The sequence below is a fragment of the Athene noctua genome, chromosome 7, assembly GCF_965140245.1.
Source record: "Athene noctua chromosome 7, bAthNoc1.hap1.1, whole genome shotgun sequence".
NCBI lineage: Eukaryota > Metazoa > Chordata > Aves > Strigiformes > Strigidae > Athene > Athene noctua.
In genome coordinates, this window is record NC_134043.1 from 44,427,834 (window position 1) to 44,453,623 (window position 25,790).

A 25,790-nucleotide genomic window follows, 5' to 3' on the forward strand; every position below is an offset into this window, starting at 1 on the left:
AGCACATTCCTCCATCACATCAATTCAGCTTCAATTACAGAGCACTAGGTATGTGTGCACACAGCATTTGGAGCAATTTGGAAAAAACAGATCACTTGCAAATCAAATAACATTTTATCATTTCTCCATGGATGTGGGAAACAAATTCCCTCTTTTACTACGTGTTCAGGCACATAGCAACGAGTTAAAGTTTAGCATTGTTGAACTTTTCAAGTTACACAGTACCTTTATCTCTGGAATCAGCAATAAGATCATCCGTAGAACACGGACTTTCTTCACTGCCTTCGTTAGAGATGGTAAGAAATGAGGTTGGAGATACTGACTGGGAGCGGCTGCTGTTGTTGCTACCCACGTCTGCTCCACCAGGCGTTTGGGTATCAATGCTGCGAGTACTACTACTACGCTGAACCAACGGAGGTGGTGCACGGTGCCCATCTGGAATATCTTGAGGCTGTTAAAAATAAAAGGTATCAGTTGGCTGCTCTTGTCCGGTTAGCAGCTTCTTTAAATCAGGTAATTCTGAGGAGTTTTTCAGGTTTCATAAAACTGAAGTAGAAAATTTTATTCATTACACAAGACTTCAATAGAAAATAAAATAAGTCAGATTCAGAAACTAAGGGCAACAGTTTTCAAGATTTCACAGAATTGCTGTGAAATCACAAGGTTTTCAAGAATCACAGAATTGCTGAGGTTGGAAGGGGGGACCTCCTGAGATCACTTAGTCCAACAGCCCTGCTCAAGCAGAGTCAGCTAAAGCAGCCTGTCCAGGACTGTGTCCAGTCAAGTTTTGAATATCTCCACAGACAGTGACTGCACAACCTCTCTAGGCAACTTGCTTCAGTTTTGAATACCCTTGCACATTAAAAAAAAGCGGTGTTCTTGTGTTTAGATAGAATGTAATGTTTTTTAATTAATGCCTACTGCCTGTTGCCCTGTTATCAGGCACTACTGAGAAGAGTCCAGCTCCCTCCTCTTCATTTCTGCACATCAGATATTTCTACATGTTGATAAGATCCCCCTGAGCTTTCTTTTCTCAAAGCTGAACAGTCCCAGCTCTCAGCCTCTCCTCACATGAAAGATGTTCCAGCCCCTTAATCATCTTTGTGGCCTGTATTTCTGATATTTTGTAACTAAATTTACCTTTACAAATGCCTAAAAATAAACATGAAAAAGTTAAAAATGGGCAAGTTATGCTTCAACTGTGAAGGGGACAGTTCAGCATGGGCACAGAGAAGAAAGAGTTACTACAAAAGTGCTGAAAACAGACCTTTTGCCTTTTCCCCTGTTTAACTTAGACTTCTTATTTTATTGGAAAACTAATTACATCACAATAATCACAGAGGAAAAGGTTCAGATTCAAGCTTTAACTCTTTCCTTCTTTTTACTTTCCAGGAGACTTTTAAACTATCTTTATTAAAGAAAGAAAAATTAGTCCCAGACAAATTTAATTCAAAAACTGTGCAAACTAAAGCTTATGACTTAAAAACCTCAAAGCAAAATCAAAAAAATTATAGAAAGCAATCATGGTGGCAGATACATACAACAAGCTGTTCCTCTTTGTCTCCCGTCTCCTTAATTATTATCTCAATCTCCTGATTCAGTCCTTCTACACTGTTGCGGAATCGTGATCCTGTTGATTTGGTAATAGGTATCACAGGAACAAGAGCACTCTTTGGGATGGGAGCCTGAAGAACCAAAAACCAGTGAGAAAGCAGTGTAGATTTACTTACAAAACAGTTACTATTTCTACTCGAAAGTGAGCCTTTAAACAGAACACATCCATACCTCAATATCAAGGATTTACATGAAACCATAGTGACTGTGTTAAAATGGATGCCTTAAGACACAGCTATCGTGAATTTTGTGTCAAATTTAATTTCTAGCAAGAAAAGCTTTCAATCTAGTCTCAAAGTTTCCCTTGATATGGTTTGCCTCCAACTTGACATTGCTTTACAAATGAAAATTTAACAGTAAACATTTAAATGTAAGTCATTTTGAAGCCTTTAAAATATATTCACATTCCTTCTAAGTGAGCTGTACCACAATTTCACTTCCTTCACTGTGGAATTTACCACTTGTAATTTCATTAAAACTGTATTTTAATGGAAGTCTGTTGTTACATACAGTAACATGACACATGCAGAAGGAAAATTATTCCACAAATGCAAGATTGCACTAAGCTAGAAATGAAGACCAACATAGTAACTATATTAAGTCAGAATAAAAGTTTTGACAAAACAGTTTAAGATGACTTTCACAGAAAGAATAAAGTCCCAAACCCAAATGTGAACACATAGTTACTTCAGAATGAGGATTAACATTTTAAAAAACAGCATTTCAAAGTATGCATGAAAATTCCATTCTCAGAAAACATGTTACTACTGAAGTTTTCCAAAGGTCCTTTTGGTACACCACAACTTCTCAAGATTTCCCATCTTCTCCATTAGCATCCTTCCCCCTGTTAAAAAATCATGCTAGCAGAACATTAGAAGATTCTGCCCTAAGCTTCAACGCAGACTCTTGGTGATTATAACAGGATACTACTACAGATAATAGAATGCTTACTGCAAACATTTAGTTCAACTCCAAGAACAGCATGACACTTAAAGTCACAGTAGAATTCCTGTGTAAAATTCCTAGACTCTGTGACCTAGAGTGCTGTGATTGAGAACATCTCCTCTACTGATCGAAGGATGGTAGCATGCCCACCTGGTCTTTATTTTTCCTCTAAGTAACAACACTGTGCACAGACAAACACCAAAGCATCATGACTTTGCATGTGAATTCTCAAAAACTATGCAAAATTTGTCCGACAGAAAAACTACCTTAGAAAAATGAATGTAAACAAAACATTTCTCAGTGCAAAACACAATACATTCTCACAATCACAAATCTCTAAGGCAGCAAAACTTATAAATTATATTGGTTTTGCTTTACTAAAACATTAGGATAGCTACAAAAAAAGACTTGCACAAGGTCTACAGAAGCTTCTGTTCAGGAAATGTTTGTGACTGTTTACGTCAACAAAAACTAAACATTCTCACAATGGCCAAACTTGGAAAGATTTTCAAAAGTCTTGCTTGAAGATGAAAAAAAAAAAAACCAAAACCACCAAAAAACCCCCAGAAGCCACAGGAGAAGAGCTCAAAAAACTCTGAAAAAACAACCCTGCTAATTCCATTTCAAACAAGGCCTTGGATCAACAGTCCAGTAAATACAGGTCAATATCCAGTCATAACACATGTATATCAGCACAAGCTTAGGCACTAATAAAGACTGTTTATGCACCCAGTTATTAAATATACACATTCTTAGGACAAAATGAACTTTTTAACAAGTAGAAAGCAGAACACAGGTATGCTCATCTAAGATTTCAGCAGCCATTAGCAAAATGTGGAAATTCTCCATCCTTTAAATATGATTGCCTACCACAGAAATTCTTAGAATCATGGTCCTATTCAAAGAGCTCAAAGTAGAAAACCACCGAGCTGCTCCAACAGAGTTCATTATGGTTCAATACAGCATGTTTCACTTCTAAGAGAATTAACATTCTGTACGTGACTGAGGATGACTTGTTAACCCAGATTGCTAAAAGGTGGAAAGGGAAGGAAGCACTGTTACAGTAGTGGAACAATTAGCCTCAAAACAAGAAACTTTTTATTAGAAATACTGCCTCCAGAGGTCTGCCTGGAGTTGGCCCCTGACATACAGGAATAGGCTACCAACAATTGACCACTCATCACTTGGGAACACACAAAATGAAGCAAGGTGCCAAACACAGGATAATAATTCCAGTGCTCACATAATAACACACTGTCAGGGAGTTTTGGTGCAGGACAGTTAGAGTCTTGAAACTTACAGGTATGGCATAAACTCATAAGAGTAGAAATGTGGGTGATGACCAACCTAAATTGTTCACAGGCATTTTAGAAAAATACTCTAAGCTCTTCCAATTTTTCACAAAGCAACAGAACTTTAAATAGAATCCAAGGACTTTTGAAGCTTTTGTATATTAGCATCAAACCATCTCAAGGTAGAAAGCATCTCCAAAAATGAAGTGTTCCATCTGCGTAAGGTGGTAAGAGTGACACACAAAAAACACGCCACTGCAAACTGTATGCAGTTGGTCTCAATATTAGTGGTTGCTTAGGATCAATCAATTGGTAAAACATTAGGGACACATGCTTTCCAGGAAAGTGAAAGGAGGGCGCTTGATAGTTCATAGTGTCAAGTAGCAGCATCAGCCAAGTACGCTCAGGAAAAAAAGACTATTTTTAAAGACCTAATCCATTTATTCTTCCATTTGGCTCCAGCTCAGACCTCGATTCTAGTTTCTCCATTACATTAACAATGAGAATAAAGGAAGATCCCACTGGTTTGACTCCTGTTTACAGATTTAGTACAGTGCAATTAATTAAAAATCCAACATTCTCAGGGGCATCCTGAGATCACCAGAGGAGCCTGTGACTTTTCCGCAAACCCCTCTTCATGTAAAGAGAGGCAAAATGGAACATTTCTGGCATCATGAAAAAAAACAAACAAACAAACAAGCAAAAAACCATTTGATCACTCTGGGAAAAAAAAAAGTAATCAGCAACAAGGACTTGCTCAAATTCCTCAGCAACTATTTCCTGATTCTGAGTAGAGGGACAGTCATAGCTAACAGGCTTCTCCCATAGAGACTGCATGGATTTATTTCTTTAAACAAAAATCATAGAAGAAAGAAGCACAACTAAACAATCAGTTAGAGGCTTAAGTGGTAAGAACCACTGTAAAAATTTTGGTAAAACTCTAAGAATTGTGGCAGAGCTTAAGTGTTTATTAGTAGGGAAGAAAAGAGGAAGTAAATCCACTGGAGTTACTACTTCTAGTTTTAACCAGAAGAATAAGCCATTTCCAGAATGTTAAACAGAGTTTACCCTGTCTCTGCGAAGAGACTACCAAGGCAACTTCCTAACACATTTTCTCGGCCTTGTCAGGATTCCAGCTTCTTGAGCTCAGAAATCTTTGTATGACCCTCTGGAGTCACCATCTACAAGTTTCCTTCAAGTTGGGAATGTAAAAAAAAATTCTAAATATTCTAATCACCAACTGCAAGTTTTTCCACAGAGTCCTTTCCACAAATCCTGATGGAACTGAGCTGCTGCCAGAAATTCTAATCTAGCAGCTCCCTAGAACAGAATGAGAAAGTCTAGGAACTTTGCCCTTGATGCCTACAGTACAGATTTTCACTTCGAAAGCAGCCTCTAAATGCCGATAATCTAAACCCTTCACTTAACTCTTTTTGAAGCCTTCTGTAACTTCCCCCCTTCGCAAGTAGCTCAACACAGCTGGCACAAAATTTACCAAGAAAAACAATGGTTTGGTTTGTAATACAATGCTGGAAAAGCTATTTTGCCTCAGTTTATATTTTATAGTCAGTTTCACAAGCCCAAAACCTAATTATCTGTTGTGCAATGTTTTATTCACATACTCTAAAAATTTGGCAGAACGGAAAAGACCTCTACACAAGACACAAAATTTCATGACCATAATAATAAAATAATTATGATGCCAAAAAATTTTATGTATATAACGGGGGTGGTGGTGGTGTGTTTCAGAGCAGTGGCATCACTGTTCATTTTCAAAATTAAAAACCACTAAGATTATCTATGTTCAAGTGACAACAGTTTAGCATTCAGAAACCTACACATACAATACCAAGCCAAACCTGTTAGACTACATGTAATTCTTTAGTGTATCGAAAGGTTTACATCAGAAGTTCCTCAGTACACTTCTTTTTCTGGCTGAAATGCCTCTATTGCCCACAAGTACAGAACAAATCCTCAAATAAGTTCTACAAATTTGGATAAAATACCTGCATCAACTATTCTGACCTTTTTTTTTTTTTTTTTTTTAAGTGTCCTACCAATTTTCATAAAATTTATTGAAAACCTCTACAAAGGGATTCAGTCATTTACTTATTTTTCTACTTTCATCATTTTGGACTTCTGATCTGAGCTATATCAGTCACTATGATTAGCAGGATGCTACACTGCACACCTACTTCAGTAAAGCAGATCAAAATGTAGGAATTAATACTAGACAGCCTGTTTCAAATTCAAACTGTTCTTCTGCTATACAGAAGAGGAGGAGGAAACAGTTTCTGTTTTGCAATTTTAAAAGTTTGAAGAAGTAATTCCTACATTGTTATGTTAAAAAAAGTGTCATTCTAAAAAAAATCCTAAATACAATACTTCTAGTAGCACTGATTTCAAACTAATAACAAACTGGATTCAAAAGGCACTTATGTCCTGAAAATTCATGCCTCCTAATTAAATGAACTACAGCAGAGATAAATTAAGGTCTGAGACAGAAGATGCTACTGATCAGGACTATATATGGTTACCCCTTTCTATTTTTCATTTCATTCTTTATCAGAATGAGTAAGTACATGTAGAGCAGGACACATGCTGATGTCACAACAGCTTCCCTCCCTGGCCTAAATTATTTCCAGAAGAATGGAATGGCAGAAAGGAAATAGTTTTCATTAACTGGTATCAAACTACAATATATACAAGAACAACACTACCTGCTTTTCAGAAGTAATTTGGAATACAATTAGATTTGCAGAGAAACTTCACAACTGAAGTATTTTCTCAATTCACAACATTGACATTTCCACAATTTTTTTCAACTACACTGACTTGCAAGGCAATTGTGAGGGATTTGTTCTTTCTGTAACTTTTTTTTTTTTTTAAATGTGTGTATGTATCAAACATACATTCAGGAGATATCAGTAGGGGGAAAAGTTTTCTTCTAAAAAAAGACCAAACTTTTCTACTGGTTTTCTTGAAGTTACTCAAGCAAAACAGACTTGAGAAAGGATCTGTATGTTTAATTGCCTGTAATTTTTTTCCACCTGCTATTAACTGAGCTAAAAATATTACCTCTGCAAACCTGACCTCATTAACAGTCTTTAGAGAGAACTAAAACTGCATGCAGAACACGTGGTGCCTCACCATCACAATTTTTGAAGTGATTACTACTTAAAGTCTCAAGGCATGATAAATGGCAGGGAAGTAAAAAAAATCTTACAAAGGCTGAATGAAGCCATCGAGAGTATAAACACTTTTAATAGAGCACATAAAAATCCCATTGAATAGCCTTTTGTCAGTTAAGCTCTCTAAATCAGTTCATCATAGGATTAGAAGTGCTATTGTCAAGACACAAAATGTGATCAGCAAAAACTACAACTTTATCTGAGTGTATCATTTTACCATGTTTGCTCCATGCCATATTCTACAGGCAAATTCATAATTGTTACAGCAATGCATAATCTACAATTTTCAGATTAAACGTTATCTGTCATCCTTTTGTAGAGTTTGCAGAAAGCACTTTAAAACTCTTGCTTTAAGGAAGGATTTAACTATCTGAAATTCTTTGAAAGTGGGAGTTCAAAGCCAACACAGCCAAGTAACAAAAAGCAGGGACCCCATACACTCAAGGAAGTCAAAGGAAACGGATCTATTTCACAGAATTCACCTATAACTACAACATATTTAGCAGTATGTGGTATTTCTAAGTTCCCTTTAAGACAAATCACAACCTTGAAAGGAGTTAAAAACAGTATTGGCTACCCAAAATGTCCAAAAAGCACACAGCCTTACCTGACTGTGGTTAATGGCTGCATGGTTACCATGAAATGGAGACTGCCTTTCTTTATCGCGATGATGCCTGCTGCTGTGTTTGCTCCTCTGCAACTGTTGACGTAGTTTTGCAATCTAATAAAGGAAAAAATCACCAGATATATCCAGGTATGCACATTGTTTCATCAATTTATTCCATCACTTAGTTAAAATTCTTTACTACCACAGTGTTCATAATTATTGCCAGCACTAAATTAGACTTAAGTTTTTGCAAACCTGACATGTTAGCTACCAGTTCAGCTGAAGCCCGGAAGATACCTCTGGAAGTTTAATGAAAGAACTTGAAATACGTAAAGTTTGAAAGTAGTTTGGTCACTGCTCTATTTCCTGTTTTGATGAAGCATGTCACCTGCATTTGACACTTCCTTTCCCACACATTCAGATTAAAAATTTTTAGTCTTGCATTATTAAATGAAATCAACACCACTTGAACATCTATTTCTTATTTTTTACCAAGCTCACAATCTGTACAATAAAACAAAGCAGTACAGTAGTCATGCCTTCCTGAAAACTCACAGTAACAGTGCATACCAGGAAAAATATTTAATCCAAAGGTATCTCAAATAATAGCATTTCTGACCTCCTTGAGTTGATCATTGCTGCCCCATGATGCTGAACGCTTGTGTGAGCTTCTCTTCTTTTCCAAATATTCTTCAGCCCAGGCACTTTCTGTCTGCAGCAAGAAGATTACAGGATTAATTAAAAAAAAGGTAATTCCTACTTTCTGGCAGAGTATTTTGAGACAAATTAGAAGAAAGAACAGTATTAAGATTTGTTAAGTGTTCAGAACTGCGAGTGAAAAGCAATCACTGACTAGAAGCCTGACAAGTAAAGTATGAAAAAGTAGAGTGAAACTATATATTTAAAAAAAAAAAAAAAACAACAAACCACAAACCAACATGAAAACAGCTTTCAGACCTACTCCAATACAGGAATGTGCTAGTTTCCATTCCAAATTCTTGAGCATAAGGCAGTATTAACAGCCAGATGTATCACAAGCTGCTATAGAGCTCCAAAGAACCAGTACAACAGTGCTGAATTTGAGGGAGATGGTGTATTTTATTTCATGCACAGATGCTGACCTTGTTATTTCTGATGCATTAGCAAGGGTAGCTTGGTGTAAACATTGTGAAAGCCTGCACCAGTATAGCTTCAGAATCATGTTCTTGTTCAGAAGAATGAGAAAAAGGAAGGTGAGGCATCTAAGCACCACTAGAGCTACTGCAAAGCAAGGAATTAATTTTGTAATGTCTCAAAGGGCTTCAGGTTCATAGTTGTCTCAGGCCAAGCACAAAGCAACACGGATAATCACAGAATCATCATATCATGGAACGGTTTGGGTTGGAAGGTACCTTAGAGATCATCTAGTTCCAATCCCCCTGCCATGGGCAGGAATACCTTCCACTAGATCAGGTTGCTCAAAGCATCATCCAACTTAATACTAAGTTTCACTAAACTATCTAAGTTATTGATATTTAATAAAGAAACTTGAAAACATACTGCAGTGAAAAAGTTCTGAGAAATTCGAAGTATCATTAAGAGAAACTGTATTTATTTAAGGTAACAAAATGCACAGGCAAGCCTGTGATAATACTGCATGCTTTTGGACAGTTTGTATTCCCACCTAATCATGTTCAGAATGGTCTTGAAAAGCAGTGAACTGTAAAGGCTCTAAGAAAAGGGATAACAACATCTATCAAGAATCTCCATGCAGTCACAAGAAATATAACTAATGAAGGAAGGGGAAGGATTTCTGGAAGCAGCTTGCACATGGAAATAGACAGCTAATTCCTCTAAATTCACTGTTGTCACAGTGCAGTTGTTACCACACAGTGATGATCTAGCTAACCCAGCTTTAAGAGTCATTGATATCTCACATTCTCCTATAGACAGGAACTTTGATTGCCTCAAATCCATCAAATCCTTCACATCTACAGTGTGCAACAGTTGCTCTTACACTTGAGATAAACAGCTTGCAAGACACCTTATCTACCCCATCTGTACTCAGAACACAGAAATTCACCAGGCCTTTGATGATGTGGTATTATAACCCCCATTTTGCAGGGGAAATGGAGGTGTAACTCCAAACATACAGGTTGCAACTCCCATTAGCTTCAGTTACAGATATAAATGAAACTTCCACTATTTTCCATCATCATTGTTCCAAGCCAAAACCTAACTAGGACGGATACGTATAACAAAGTTATTAGGGTTGCTTTGAAATTCCTATTTCATATCAGCATTAGAATCTGTTTTTCCAGAAAAGCACTCACTTATCTTCACCATAAAAGGGAAAAACTGATAACCCCCATCTCCAAATACCAATCTTTGTCTAGGCAATTCTCAACTGTCAGTCTGGAGTCTCATCCTATCCTCTAGCTACTGAGACAATAAGTTTCAGTCACTAATTTTAACTTCCCAACTCTGCACAACCATTACACTTGCCTACAGGTATCTCATTAACAGTCTAATTAGTCTTTGCATTAAATTAATATTCAAGACTTTGACTTAAGATTCAAGACTTATTTCATAAATTAATATCTGATTCACTTTAAAGGATTAAAGGTGGCTTTGATGTCCATCCTCGAAACAAACAGAAACCTTTTTAGAGCAAGAGTAGGTATAAGACATTAAATTATAGGAAACCTTTATATCAAGACAGAAATGTAATACTGTTTTAGCAGCTCTCTTCCTACTTATTCCCTGTATTTTGTTTATTATACTTATTTTCAAGAAACACTGACCCAATAACCAATAGACAAAGAGGGATATCTGTTTCTGTAGGTTCTTAAAGTACTATTACTTGCTTATTAGTTGTTAACATTCACAACATCCTTCTCTTCTGCCTGTTCTAGAATTACAAAGAGAAATGAGTTTAAGGCTGAATTTCTCACATATAGTAAAACACTTGGAAGTCTTAAGAGGCAAAAATTCTGCAGTGAAATGTATTATTCTTTAAGAATTGAAAAAAATACAAAGCAATTATCTCATCTTAACTTGTGTTTTGACATAGCTTTATTTCAAACTGCCACAGGCAAAGGCAAACTAGTTTGATTCCAGGGGGGAAACACAAGATTACAAACACCTGTTTTAGCAGCACTTAAAGCAATATCTGCATGTATGTATTCTAGTCAGACCCTAGGATGCTCAATAACACACTTAATCATCCAACAAACATTCTGCATGTACATAATTCAGTCTGGTTTTATAGACAGGTTTCATCAAAATAATCAGTTGAAGAATGAGTGATACACAGAGAGAATCTCGGTGTGACCTGGGATCTCTTATACTGCTCCCAGCTATGACCTACGGGCATCTCCGTAAAGGCCTGCAAGCCAAAGTGTGTCAATAATTGCTGTCTCTGCCCAGTCTGCTTCCTACACAACTCTATGCCCTATGCCACGAACCACAGAATCAAGATACCCTGCTTACTCAACTTGAAAATCTCTTATATCTTAATTCAATTCCTGTTCTGTAAACTTTTGAAATCTGAATACATCCATTTCACATAAGACCTGGTGAAATCTGAAGTTACACACTAGAGCCAGAATATCTTGTGCAACTTCATCCAAACACCACATATTCAGAAACGCTAAACAATACAAATGAAGAGCCTATACTATCTTGGGAAACATAGCTATTGTATTTAAACTTGTCCCTAGCTCAAATGGTTGCTCTCCAGCACACCAGAAAGATTAAAAGCAACAATATCTCATCAGTTGTACCAACACAAGCTCTGGAGGTACAGATGTATGTCTGTATCCCAAAGATTTCTACTGGTTTGATAAATTTGAAATTAGGAAGTGCAAACAGATTATCTATTTCCCTCAGCAGTATACAAACATCAATCACACAAAATATACTAATTCTGCAGAAATATCCAATGCCCTTTACAGTCTTCCCATTAATCTTTGCAAATACATTTCTCCTTATATATGAAAGCCTCACTATCATAGCACCTAGATGTGTCAGAATTGGATGAAAAAGACAAAAGAAAAATGTAAACCAAAAAGGATGATTTCTAGCTGCAAAATACACAGATTACAAAAGCCCAACCATGACTCAGATTAAACTGCAGCTAAGATGAAAGAGATCAACTGAATATAGCAAGTACTTTGGCAGTAGTATAGAAACGTAACTAACTGTTTTGAAAATAATATTATCCTAAGAAATCAAATAAATAGCTAAGGCACCCACACCGGTTTAGTTCCGTCCTTTACCAAGGCCTTGTAATAGCTAAGCACGAACAGCAGTTCCTTGTATATCATACACCCTCATTCATCCTCTCCTCTTACTATGAATTGTTTACCCTTTTCACCCCATCTTCAAGCGTTTTTCCAATTCATTTGCCTGCAAAGAAAACTTGTTCCTCAGCTCTCCTTTCTTCACCAGTTTCTATTTCCACTTTATCCACACAGGCATATTCCCTAACACCTTACTATTCTACCGATCTGCTCTTTGAATTGTGGTTCTTTCTGCAAATTGTTGTGGATCTTGAGAAGGCCATACAGTAACAGCCAATGCTGCAGTCATCATCTACTCAACATCCTACCCATTTGAGAAGACAGTACACTGAAACGGATGTGGCCACATTTCTGTTATCGTTACCAAACCTAAGGCAGGCTCAAACTCAAGTATGAGCCACATGCTGTTGGTTTCTCTTCCAACTGCATTTTCCGTTATGTTCTTCGGAACTGGTGGAGACCTGGTCTAGGAATAGGGATTTAAAATCTGATATGCTTGGCTTTTCTTTCACTCTACAAGTTAGCAAAATCCACTGCCAGACTACACCCACAGAAGGGGAAATCAAACACTGGGATATTTTATGGAAAAATCCATCTTGAATCACTTCTGCATACAGTGGGATACCATATAACAACAGCTCCCTGAAAGGGAAGTAATAAAACAATTGTCATGATAAGCATATAACTCTTGTAACATGGCTTTCATTCAATTGCCTGTTGGTTCTGTCTTTACAGGTGGCATAGGACTGAACCATTAAAAAGCTTGTCAAATTTTACCAAGTTGTAGAAATTTACTGGCAAATCATGTACTTTTCTAACACTTCCCAGCTGAGCTAAATTGTCTATACTTCATGCATAGATCTCAGGTGAACATTAAAGGCCTTTTACAAATAGAGGATGAACAGCCTATCACAGGCTACAATAACTTCTATACAGGCACTACAGAAGCTTTTTTATTCAGTTTTCAGACAGACAGACATATAAGGAGTCCCTAAATTCTCTTGTATAAATTTAAATAGTACGTCACACCAGTGCAATCTAGCGTATAGCACGCTGTAAGAACAATGAGAAAAACAGATGTGCAATACACTAGTGTTTTTCTGAGGCAAGAACAAAGTATAACTCTTAACAGATATTATAGTTCACAGCTTCTTAGTGAAGGATGCAAATAATTCACATACATAATAGCAATGGTAGGATGCCTGCAATTTGAAAGTGAATAGGAACTTGCAAGCAAGAAAGATAAAGTGAATGTTTTCAAAGGAAAGGCTTCTTCCATTTAAATCCTGTCTTCACATTTGAATACGTCAAAGGCAAAAATCCATCCTACCTGTGTGGCTTTGTCTCTCATACACGGAGCAGCTTGTCCATGATTATCACGAGGCCACTGCCCAGCCAGGTATGGTGCAGCAAGTGTATCCAGTGAGGAAGTCCGGCGAATAATGCTGGAAGGGCTTGATGAAGGTGGTCTGGATTTGTCAGCTAGAATAAGAACACTTGATTAGAAAGCAAGACAGATAGCTTAATTATTTTAATTGCCTACAAGAAATCACAATAACATAGTAGTTCCTATTTGATAAGTATACAACAAGATACTTTTAGTATAGGAAGTGTTTGCTTTTTCAGGCTCTACTCAGTTTTAATAAGCAATGAAATGTGTTTTTATGGTTTCCTTAAAAACATCCTTATGTCACAAATGTTGCACTGATACTCACATACCACCATTTATTCCCTCAAATGTGCAACAGTCATTGGATTCTTAAATGATGAAGGCTTGGAAGAAGTAAAAATAGCTAAGTCTCCTCATACATAAAGGCTAACAAAGAAAATCTGTGCTGAACTTTTTCAATTTAATGCCAAGTTTAGAGTTCATCCCACTAGCCCTTTACCCTTCACCTACTTTAATTCAAGGGACACTATAAACTAACATGTTTTATTAACTACCCAGTATATAATATATGGCAGATTTATAGAGTTATGTCTAACCCTTAGATGCAGAAGTCAACTTTGATAAGGTAATGATTTACACTTTACAAGACAATCAAGACATCGCCTCCCTTTACATGCTTCTTAGTGACTACATTCATATTTGCCTGACACTACGCCTTCTGCAACACCTCATTTTTAGTGTTTACACTGATACCACTTTTCAGAACAATTTAGATACTAAACTGGAACCCTTACTGAAAAAGGTTAAATATAACAAGCACCAGGAAGTGACATGAGAAGGAAGAATCGGGTTAAAAACAAAAATTTCCATCTATCCATGATATCTTTAAGTGGCAGTAAAAGACTACGCCACAAGCTAATAAGTGTAAACACTGGGAAGAAACGTTCCTCAAAATAACAACTGAGGTTTGTCAAATTAATGAGACGAGCAAGCAGGAAAGACCCAGGGTTTAGACAGAAATACATGCTCAGACATTATTTGTTACTGGCTCTTCTAGATGTAAAATGCAAATCCAGATATATCACAATGATACAGTCTTACTATCAATTCAGTTATTCCCCACATAATTATACTTGAAAAAATTGTGTATTAATCTTACCTATAACGAACACAATGGCTAGAAAACAGCAAACAAGATACAGAGATCAGATGGAAGCTTTACAAGGGCACTGGAAAAACTCAAGTCATAAGTCCTTCCTGACTGTGCCTTAGGATGAATCCTACACTGAAAGTATACATAATGCAGCAATTTGTATTCTACATAAACTCATTTATGAGCAAGAGAACTAGTGCCTGACTCCTAGTCAGAAAATAAAAACACTGCCATCAGAAGTCCAGAATTCAATTTCTAAGCAGTTTCAATCTAGTAAAGATACATGAATATTAGTAAAACCTGCAGGTATAGTGGTGTGGACATCATCTTAGTCTCCCAGAACACCAGCCTACCAAATGTAAGTCTAGTGACATTCTATAATAAATATCCTCGTGCAAATTTTGCATTATAAGTGTACACATTAAAAGTGTGAAAAATATTTCAATTCAACTGTAAGGAAATAGTTAGCACTATAATCAGCCGCATTCACTTAACACGGTCCAGAAACCTCATCTGCTTTATTGTTTCTACTAGTAACAACGACGTTAAATCTTACTACTGAGCTCACAGCAGACCTGCTCTCAGGAAGTGGCACAAAGCTCGATTTTGGAGTTACCATGTGCTTAAGACCCCTGTATCAAAGAAATTATCTGACTGCTACTACCTCCATACAGCACACTGAACCGTGTGTTTGTATCAGAAGATTCCAAAACAACTCCTGTCTGTACCATGGGTGAATGTGGCATGCTAATACAAGGTGTCATTCCTTAAAAATTACACTTGTTGCCAAAGTTTTATCAAATATGTTATTCGTCTCAGAAACTGCTGACATACTCTCCCTATTTATTTTTCTTCTTAATTATTATTCTTCCTCTTCAAGAAGCTTCTCTCTTTTTACCATCATGAAACAGAAAGGATGTGGAAAAAAAATTAAGAATCAGGAAGTATATGTAGTCAGTCACATCATCTGCAAAGCCACTGCAGCACAACCTTCAAAACTCAAGCAGCAGGAATTGTTACCCTCTCCCCTTCTCCACAAAAAAAGTGTGAGTATTATTTTGCTGGGCACACAGACAGAATGAAAACTGAAGAGCCTGTTTACTATTTAAGTTCAAGGGAAGCTTGAGCACAAAGCCTATAAATACTCTTTACCTCCGATTTAAAACTTCCCTCAAGGACCTCTGTTTTCAAATTACTTTTATTTAGATGTTTGGATATGTTTTACTTACTTTTCCACCTTCACAGCATGTCTTAATACAAATTGCCAAAGTTTACTTCACAACGCCTCTTGCTATTCTGAAACATTTCAATGGGAACATACACAGTGTTGCCATTGCACTTTCCTTTACAATACTCGAAGCAAGTGTTCAGCTGCTATTTTTCCTTGATGTGACCTACATAACAAGAGATCTGCCTCCACAGAGATAACAGTTACAACAGCTGTGGCTGATGAAAAACAATGGAGCTGTTTCATCAAATAGACGCTTATTAAATATTAGATCTGTTTTAATTGGCCTGATTATCTCTTTAAACTAATATTTGTGATAAATATCAACCCTCCTATCCATCCCTCACTACTCTAAATCTATTTAGAAACAAAGTCTTTCTGCAATCTGGCTTCAAAGCAAAATAATAGAACAAAGCATAAACAAAACATACCACAATACAATCAACAAAGTCCATAATGTGAGAAAACAACATGCAAGTTACCAGGTCTTCACAAGTCACTGCAGTACAACTGCCTGACTAAAGCTGCTACAGGTAAACTGGTATCACACACATCTATTGCAATCGTGAAATCAGGCACCTCCAAAGGCAATTTAAGCTAAGGCAGTCAAAAAATGTGTCTGAAGAGCAAAACTGAACAAACGTTTACCAATAACTAATGGAAAGGTAGGAAAGAGAGCACTGATTTGGGAGTGGGTCAACATATAACTACAATTACAACTGAAAATGACTATGTGAGGACACACACCATTGAATTGAATTATCTAAAGGGAGAAAATTGCTATATATAAAAGAAAGAAAGGGAAAAAAGGGGGAGAAGGTGGTCTAACACATAAGAAAGTCCTAAAAAAACACTCTGAAAACTTATCTTTCAATTTTTCAGGAAAAGTTCAGAACTGTTGTTAGAACTGCAAAATAAGGATTACTGCTGAAGTGTAACTTGAAGATTGATCTTACAGTCCTACTGATACCCTTCTACGTATTTGAAATCCAAGTTTCGAGAAAAGAAAATAAAAAGTCCAAAGAAACACCTTCTAACAGACACCATGAGAAAACAAAACTAGCAAGCAGCAGAAAGAGTCGCTGGAAAAGCACAGGACACCATTAGCCTCACAAAGTTCCCTGACAGAGTTCTAACTGAAGCTTTTTATACAGGTAGGATATACAAAAAACCAAGAAAGAGTCAGACGTAACTAGCTTTTCTGGCATCTAGGCATACAGCTGACCTTTTTGTTCTGTTTTGGGCAGCCTTCTCCTCAGAAAGGACATTCATGGGATCTTTCCCATGCATAGCTGTCTTTTCCCAAAAACTCGTGCAAACACAACTGATCTCAGGGGCTTCACCTACTTTTTAATGTTTTTTTGAAAGTATTCAGCAGGCTCTGACAGTATTGAGAACAGGCACACAGCACAACTGCAGATATTCCCTTTGGAAGACAATCTTGGCTATTATCTTCTCATATATGTAAAAACTACTCTCGCTCTTGCTTCTAGTAATTCAAAATGATCCCTCAGTAGAAGAATGACCGAATTAATGTTGTTCTACAAAATCAAACCCCAGAAAGCTCAAGATGTTCAAGTTACTTCATTCTAATGAATGAAAACATTTTGAATCCAAATAAATTCCCCTGAAGTTAGCCAAAAAACCCTGAAGTATGATGCTGCAAAAATGATTCTTTACACCTACCATTTGTTAAACAGCTTAGGTAAGCAAAGCAGGCATGTAATGGTACACAAAGCCTTCTGTACTCTCCTACAGTAGTATCTTTCATAACTGCTACAAAACCTTGATAATTGATGTTGACAGGTCTGCAGCTATTACTGTGTCACTCACCAAATCCTTAAATAAACTTTACAGTGAAATTTGAGTGCCATGGAGTTCCATTCTTTCTCCCCAGCCCAAGGAGGGGTTCACATCTGAACTCTTTAAGACTTTTCCAATATACTCCTACAACAATTTTAATCATTTCCTTCCACAGAAGTAGGCTTTAATCTTCCATATAGCATTCTAAACAACTAAAGGTCTATGTATTCCAGATAAGACTAACCGATTTTTCCCGCTAATTTTCAGAGTGAGTTTAAATGTCCAATACAGTCAACTGGAATAAACCACAAAGTTCAGCATCCTATAAAGAAAACTCTCACAACCTCAAGGCACCTGAAAGGGTCAGTAAACAACTGCTATGGCTCTGGTCTTGACCTTCATGTTTACACAGCCTGGTGCATTATAATATTTTTGGAGTTGAACCCTTCTGAGAAGACATGTTATATGTAAGAACACCAATAACAAGATCACATTTGATGTTTACTCAATAGATAAAACAAGAAAAATATAATAAAGGTGGAGCATACACATTTAACTATCTCATTTTGCAACAGTCTACGAGTAGGTCAAAAGAACTTCCTCTAACAGGGGTGGTTTGCAGACAGGTAGAGGTGCATATGTGAAAACTGAATCAAAACTGAAGACTGCAGGGTAGACCTTGCAGCATAAAAATAAGGCCACAACAGTGATGGGAAGGACAGAGCACATTAACATGCAAATAGAAGATGAAGTCTGTGAAATAAACACTAGAGACTGCAGGGAAGGAAAGTTACAAGATGAAAACCGAATAGCAGAAAGATCTGAACTCTTGGTCATAGTCAGGAGGAAAGCAGTCAGAAAAGCAAAGAAATTTAGAAATTATGCCACGGAATCTTCAGTTTGTAATTATCCCATCATCCACAGAAAACTCAGTTGAGTATTTCCAACATGTAGTTGCAATTCAGTTCAGAAAACAAGAAAAAAAACCTCTAAAAAAAATCACCATCAAAAACCCCCAGAAGCAGCCATTAAATCACATTTGAGAACCCCAACTCGTGAATTTACAACTGTTAAGCATGTTGAAGAAAACTATATTCAGAACTATTCAACTGCTTCTAAGAAAATGTGAAAAACATGAAGTTGAGTCTAAAGCATACAACTTACAGAGCCAGTATCAAAGTTCAGAGGAAGCTATCATTTGCCTAACCTCAAGGTTCATTTTAATCTAAAAAAACAAGGCTACAGTTGTAGGACTGAACAAAAGCCATCATTAACTGAAAACAAGAAACGGGAAAACCCAAGTTGTTCTGCAGTAGATTTTGACTGATAGTGGCCTGCATGGCTTCACAACTATAGCCTCATTAGCAAAAAGAAAGTTCCGCTTCCATGTTCTCATCTACCACTGAATTTTCTAAGCTAGATGAAGAAAAAAATTGAAGTTAACTCAGTCTGTCAAGCACTGGGATGCACGGTACAAATGTTAAGCGATATTAAACAGGTTTAATTTGCATTTTGGGCTAATACAAGCACTGTTCAGAAATTTAAACACATGGAGGCAATTAAATGGACACTACTGTTCTCACAGATCTTGTAAAAAGCTAAGAGTTATCTTAACACAGTAGATCAAATGACTTATTTCTTTCTATATGCTAATTCTTACATCCAGTAAAGATGTAAGCATGGCCAACAGGCTTCTACGCAATGATCTGAAGACGCTGCAATTTTTCCACCCAAAGTGGTCTGACACGTGCCTTTACAAACAGCTTTTGAACCTGGATCTTAAGGCAAGCCATCCTGTTCCACATTCTCCAGGCCAGGAGATCGCATCTTGGGTAAGAGTTTCTATAAAGTTCACAGGAATAAGATAGGATTTTGTGATGTATATAAGGCCTTTCAGATTACCGATTAACAAGAATCTCAAATGAAGAATACACACAATCCTCAATCCAAAACCTCAGAATATAACCTTAAGAGTAATTTAGGCTTTTCTTATCTGGAAGGCAGAAAATCTGTTTCAGAACCTACACGCCTTTGTGGCACTGCTCTCTGCGGGCCAGCAGGCATATGGTAGTCTTGAAGTGATATGTCTGATTAAAAAGAAAAATTAAGCCACGCAGACATTAGTTTAAGTACTGTACCAATTGGTTATGACTGTCTAATCTGGCAGCATCATTTCTCAAGAGCCAGGATAGAAAAAAAAGAAATAAACCCAACACGGTAGTCTGGTTATAATCATCATTTTAGAAAGAGGGAGCAACGTTAGGAGCATTAAAGGAATTGCGTTGGTCCTAGATTTCTGCATATATACTTCTGTGTATTAGTCAACTTTATTGTTTAGATTACCATACACAATTTCATGAAAAAGAGTAACTGTGAACTCTGGTATTGCAAAAGCCACAGATCTTTCCAGACTTGAGGACATTACCAAAAAGCCTCACTCATGCATTTTTCGGTAAACTTTTATCTTAAGAAGAAATAGGACCTAATATGTAAGCCTCTACTATCCTCAACCAGATGCCACATATTGCTTAAATTTCAGCGTTCCCAGTATGTTTTAATTATTCAAAAACAATAAAAAGCAGTTTGCTACAGAGTGTATGCCATTCCCACACTATCTTCTACCTTCGCTGTAGTGCAAGCTTGTCATCACTCCGAAGTTCACCCGTCCTTCCGCAGGGTTCATGCTGAAAGGAACTACGAAGGGAGCTACTGGACACCGCTCTCCTACATCTATGTGCAACGCCTACAGCGCTAGCTAGTTTTCTAATGGCAAGCCTGCGGACACCGTTTGGATCAAAAGCACGCACCATCTGCCACGAGACGCAGACACGGCTTCACAAGGGCGCCCAGACACCGAATTCCCCTTCAGCTTGTACCCACGTATCTCAAGCACGGCACGCATCCCACACCGCTGACCCTCCCTCAGCGCGGAGCCTCGGGCAGTCTTTGCGGAAGTGCTACAGGAGCGGCTCCAATTCCCCCCAGGCGCGCCCGGCTTTCTCTGCCCCTCTGCGAAAAGCCAGGGAGCACCAGAGCAGCAACAAAAGCGACAAGCCCTTCAGAAACCACGCACACGCCGCACAAGCGCTGCCGCCGGCCCGAGAAGGCGCAGCACGGGCACAAGCCCGGGCGCAGCCCCGGTCCCTGCCGCTCCCCGCGGCACACACCGAGCCCTGCCCGCCCGCCCCCCGAGACGCGCCGGCTGAAGCCCGGCCGCGCCGAGCCGCCTCGCCCAGCCGCCCGGGCAGCGCCCCGCGCCGCTGGGCCCGGCCACCGCCGTTCCCCTCAGTCAGGTAACGGCCGCGCACCGCACACACACACCCCCCCCCGCAACGGCGGCAGGTGCGCGGCGCGGGCGGGCCAACGGCAGCGCTCACCTCTGCAGCCGGGGGAGCTGGGGCTCTTCCTCTCCGGGGAGCTCCTGCCTTGCTCCGGCGAGTGCCGCCGGTGCCGGACCCTGCCCGCCGCTGCGGCGCTGCCCTCCGGCAGCGGAGGCACCGGAGAAGAGCAAGGTGAGGGCCCGCAGCCCGGCGGCGGCGGGGGAGGAGGCGGCGGCGGTAGGTGGTGGGGCCGCGGGGGGCTCCCCCGCGCCCCGCCGGCACGCGTGGGGCTGCCCCGAGAGGAGGCGGCGGCCGCCGAGGCGGCGGCGCCGCTGCCCCCTCCCCCCGGCGTCTGCGTGGCCATGGCGGAGCCGCCGCGCCCGCCGCCGCCGCCGCCGGTGGGCGCCGCGCGCGTGGGGCTGATGCTGCGCGAGGCGGGCGCCGCGCGTGGGAGACCCGCGCCCGGGGCGCCGCCGCCGCCGCCGCCGCTCCTCGTGGGGCTGCCATGTTGCTGCTGCTGCTGCTGCTGCTTGAGCTGGAAGGGCACCGTGGCCCGCATGGGCTGGAGGCGGCTGCTCGCTCCCGCGCCGCCACCCGCCGCCGCCGCGCCGCCTCCCCCCAGGGAGGCGCCGGGGGTCGGGGAGCCGTTGCGCCTCACACGCTGGTGGGACATCGTCCGCCGGGAGCCGCGGCTCGCGGGAGACCGTCGGCGGCGAGGGAGGAGCGGAACGGCGCGAGGCGCGGGCAGGTCCTCGCGGCGCTCCAACGCCTCAGGCGGCGGCGGCCGCGGCCCCGTCCCCTCCCCGCCGCCGTCCCCAGCCCGGGGCGACCCGCGCTGCCGCCGCCGCAACCTCCGTGCGCCTCATCAACAATAGTGCCCCGGCCGCCCGCCCCGCCCCCCGCGCCCCCCCATTGGCCGCGCCGCCGCTCGGCTCGCGCAGCTACGGCGCGCCCATTGGCTGCGCGCCGCGCTCCGGAGTGCCCGAGCCTGCGCGGGGAGGGGGAGGGGGCAGCGCTTAAAGCAACACGCGGCGGGCGGCGGGGCCGCGCCGGCACGTGCCGCGGGCAGGGGCGGGCGAGGGACCGGCCCCGGGACCTGCCCCCAGTTCCCTGCCCGGCGCCGAGCGGCGGCCGTGGGGCCTCGCCTCGCCTCGCCGCTGCCCCGCCGGCACCGCGCGAGCTGCCCGCGGTCACGTGGAAGGCGCGGAAGCCGCCAGGGCCGGGGCCTGCCCCAAGGAGCGCGCTGTGCCGCGGCGGCCGGCCCTAAAGGCGCCGCACGAGAGGGCCCGGCAGCGGTTTATCCGATTGCCACCAGCTGAGCATTAGCGATGGTGGCACCCGATACGTGGGGAATATCCGGGCAGACTTGACCCGCTTTTCCCTTAATGGCTCGGTTTGCTCTTCTCCGCTGGATTAGTTGCGGCTTCGCTACAAGCTTTTAACTGCCAGCATCCTCGTCACCCGATTGATATGTCAGAGAAGTGAATACACGCATGAAACAGGCCTTAGTTCACGTGTTAGATTACTTAGATGCAAGATAAACACATTTTAGCACCTTCAAAACTTGAAGGAATCAATAAATCCTCTCCGTCTTTATTTACTTACGCCTGTTCTGGGCTACCAGAACCTACCCAAATTCTTTTCAATATTGGCTCTACAAGTTGCGTGTTGCAATTGAATACCATTGCTATGACACCACTGCTGTGACAACAAATTGCATACTGTTCTCTCTTTGCTTCAGCTTGGTTTTTTCTCTCCTCCTTTCTCCTTTGCTGTGTCTGATTGAAGCCTGCTTCACTCAGAAAGCCCCAGCTTCCCCTTTGAGGAGCTCTAGCCTTGTGGCCGACAAGTTTAACAAACCTGAAAAGAAAGACTATGTGCACAGGCCCTTCTTAAGGATGCCTGGACACGGGTCTACCTAAACCCTCAAAGGTTAAAGCTCTTGTCAGAGTCAGGAGCTTTTTATGAGAAATCAGACCGGCAAAGGAGAACAGAATGGGTGCGTTTCTAGCCATAAGGTTGTTACGCAGTTAGCTCTTGCATTTTGAATGAATTAAACTTCTTTTGAAGGACATTATGCTTGTTCATCGGTCCATACTAGTAGTATGGCCTGCAGGATAGCTGCTTGGGTCAACTGAAACCAGCTACAAGAGGCTGGTCCCAGTCAAGAATTATCTTGGGCTACTCCTGAAAGTGACTATGTCAAGGGAAGGCACCAGAAGCCTGGCAGATCACCATCAGCCCTACTATATCTCTTTTTTCAAGGGCACAAAATCTACTTAAGTCACCTTATAAATTACACACATAGAGCCACTTCCCAGTCCTTTTCTTCAAGCTATCACAAGCACTGCTGGTACAATGTGGCAAAGCATCAAAATCCCAGGTAACCCACTTCATTAGTGAAAAAGCTGGGAGACAGTGCTCTCCTCACCAGGCACGGCTGAGAGGCAGAGCAGCGTTATGAGCTGCATACCGCCAGCACTGGAGGTGAAAGGACCTCGTAATTCCCTTGGTGACTCCATGTATACACCGCAAAAGGGTACCTGAGCTTCATACTGTCCCACACGTAAATACCCAGGAGGTAGAAAACCAGCAACCCAGCATGTCTGGAGAAATAAATGGAACCTGTCTGCTGCTTTGTTAGCAGCCCAGGACAGTGCATGGTTATCCTAAAGCAAGTTAACCTATGCAGCATTTCTTTCACTTCTTTGCTGCAATTTTCAGTCAAGAGCAGAAGATGCAATCCTCTATGCAGCTCTTCCTGCTGTGACAGCACCCACTGCTAGTGCCAGTACAGTTGCTCAGCAGGCTTTCGTTCCTTGGACAGTTTATCCTCCCCAGAAATACTGGGGTTGTTTGAAAGCAGCGTGCCATAAAGATATTTTTAAGGCATAAAATATTCCAGACACATTCTAATTCCTGCTACTGTTTTGAAGAGGCTGAAAATGAAAGGTATTGATTCATATTTATTTGCATGATGCATGTTATGGGCCAAGTCACGACTCTGAATGCAGAAGATATCTGTGACAATTATAGTACTTCCCACATTATTGTCACACTGCAAAAATGGCACCGCTCCACACAGTTGTTATGAGGATATAAAGCAAAGCATTTATGTATACTGCTCATCAGCAGTTGTAGTGCTTTACATGCTCTAGATGTGAAAGTTCAACATGTAAAGTCATGTACTCAGACCTAATCTAACACCACGTACTTCATACATTAATTTGTTTAAACTGTAACAAATGTGTTACAACAGGATCTTACTCCTACACCTTATGGAAATAATGGAAACAGCTAAAGCAGGATTATGAATTACTTGAAAATAGTTCTGAAACTTTTTTTTAGTTACACAAAAAATCCAAATACAAAACCCCATCCCTGAAAAACTTGGATCCAGGTCCCCCCAGACTCCTTGTAATTCACACCTCCCAAGCTCTGGGTTTTGTTTCAGCTGTCACACTCTTTACTGCCTTTAGACTTTGCCAAATGTTGTCCAGGCCAACTCTGAACAACACATTTCATACGGTTTCACGTGGAACCTTTAGGCTGGGATTTCCTCACATCCACTACAACCTTAGTCTGGCCATAACACCCAATGTAATGGTGCCAATAGTGATCCAAAAAATAACAATGAAACTCATTGTCATCATAGAGGCTGTGAGCCTTCTACCAGTATCACTTGAACTAGCCTTTTAGTGACCTTAATCACTTTAGTGACTCCAAACTCACTGGAGTCACAAGCGATCCCACACACAGAGGATCCATCTCTGCGTCTTCAGCTCCTCTCTACCTGGTATTTTAATCAACCCATTGACCCGCACGCGCTGAGCGGACACTGGTATGCTCACATCCCATGCTGAAGTGCCACCCCTGAAAGGTGATGAGCACACCCACCTCCCGCCAACTTGGAGGCACTCAGCACCTAACCAGAGGCCTGCTGAAACGCACTGCTTTGTCATCATCGTCGGGAGATTAAATGTAGGCGTTGCAGACGTCCCCTTACGTGCAGGATGTTGGTCTTTCCTCAAAATACAGTGTCTAGTAAAAGCTGCAGATAGATACAAACAAATCAGTCCAAACGCTGGAAGCATATCAAGGGTGCCTTCAAAGGCAGAATAATAAAACACACATAGGGGCATGAACAAATCTGCAATCTGCTGAAAATAGGGATGTAAACAAGTCAGGGAAGTGGTCAAAATAGTAACCCAGAATAAAAAGCAGAGAAACAAGGGTCAGTGAGGTTTAACTGAGTTCACGGGCCCAAATCCCACTGTACAGATATCAAAACAACTAATACTTAGGGAGTTTTGTTGTACTAAGGATTGAAAGTTTATAAGTAGAACCACTCACTGCTCATAGTAATGTGTATGAAAAATGTACTGTTAAAAATAATAGTAATAACAGCAATAATAGCAAATCTTATGGAAAAAGACTGTGCTCCAAGTAGCTTCAAATATGTTCATGTCTTATTCCAAAATTAAATTAATGCAAAGTAACACACGTAAAGGAGCAATCTACTGCCTGAAATTGTTGTTTTACCTACAGCTGTTGCAAGCAATATTGAAGGTTGAAAGACTAAAGATTCTGGGAGTCTAATCTAAACATAAGATTGTGCCCCAGGATATTTCACTGTATTTCTCATCTCTCCCCTGCAGAGTGAGTTTGTTTTGCTTGTTTATGTGGGTGTTCAACATCAACAGAAGAAAAAGACATTTTTAAAAAATAGGACAATTATAATAGAATTTGCTTCACACAAAACCTGTAAGATCCTAGTTAATATTCCAGAATATCTGGGGGGATTTGAGGAGGCAAGCAGATTGAAATAAGGTATTAAGATTAAAACAATAAAAAACAACAGATGGGACCTTGGACAGAAATCAAACTACATGCGATAAGCAAGAGGCAACTTAAAGCAAAATGTGCTCCTGCCACATTTTATGAAGTACAGTCTTTAAGAAAAG

General features: G+C 40.7%; 1 protein-coding gene across 1 annotated transcript in view; it reads right to left on the minus strand.

The window, feature by feature from the left end:
- Window positions 1–21,614, minus strand: part of FAM117B (family with sequence similarity 117 member B) — a 30,510-nt gene extending 8,896 nt beyond the window's left edge. The window contains exons 1-6 of the mRNA XM_074911231.1: window positions 20,884–21,614; window positions 13,263–13,414; window positions 8,269–8,361; window positions 7,650–7,763; window positions 1,542–1,685; window positions 226–451 (exon numbers count right to left, since the gene is read on the minus strand). Coding sequence (XP_074767332.1) covers window positions 226–451; window positions 1,542–1,685; window positions 7,650–7,763; window positions 8,269–8,361; window positions 13,263–13,414; window positions 20,884–21,499 — 1,345 coding nt within the window. The 5' untranslated portion in view covers window positions 21,500–21,614. The remainder of the gene's footprint in view (window positions 1–225; window positions 452–1,541; window positions 1,686–7,649; window positions 7,764–8,268; window positions 8,362–13,262; window positions 13,415–20,883) is intronic.
- Between the last annotated feature and the right edge of the window lie 4,176 nt (window positions 21,615–25,790).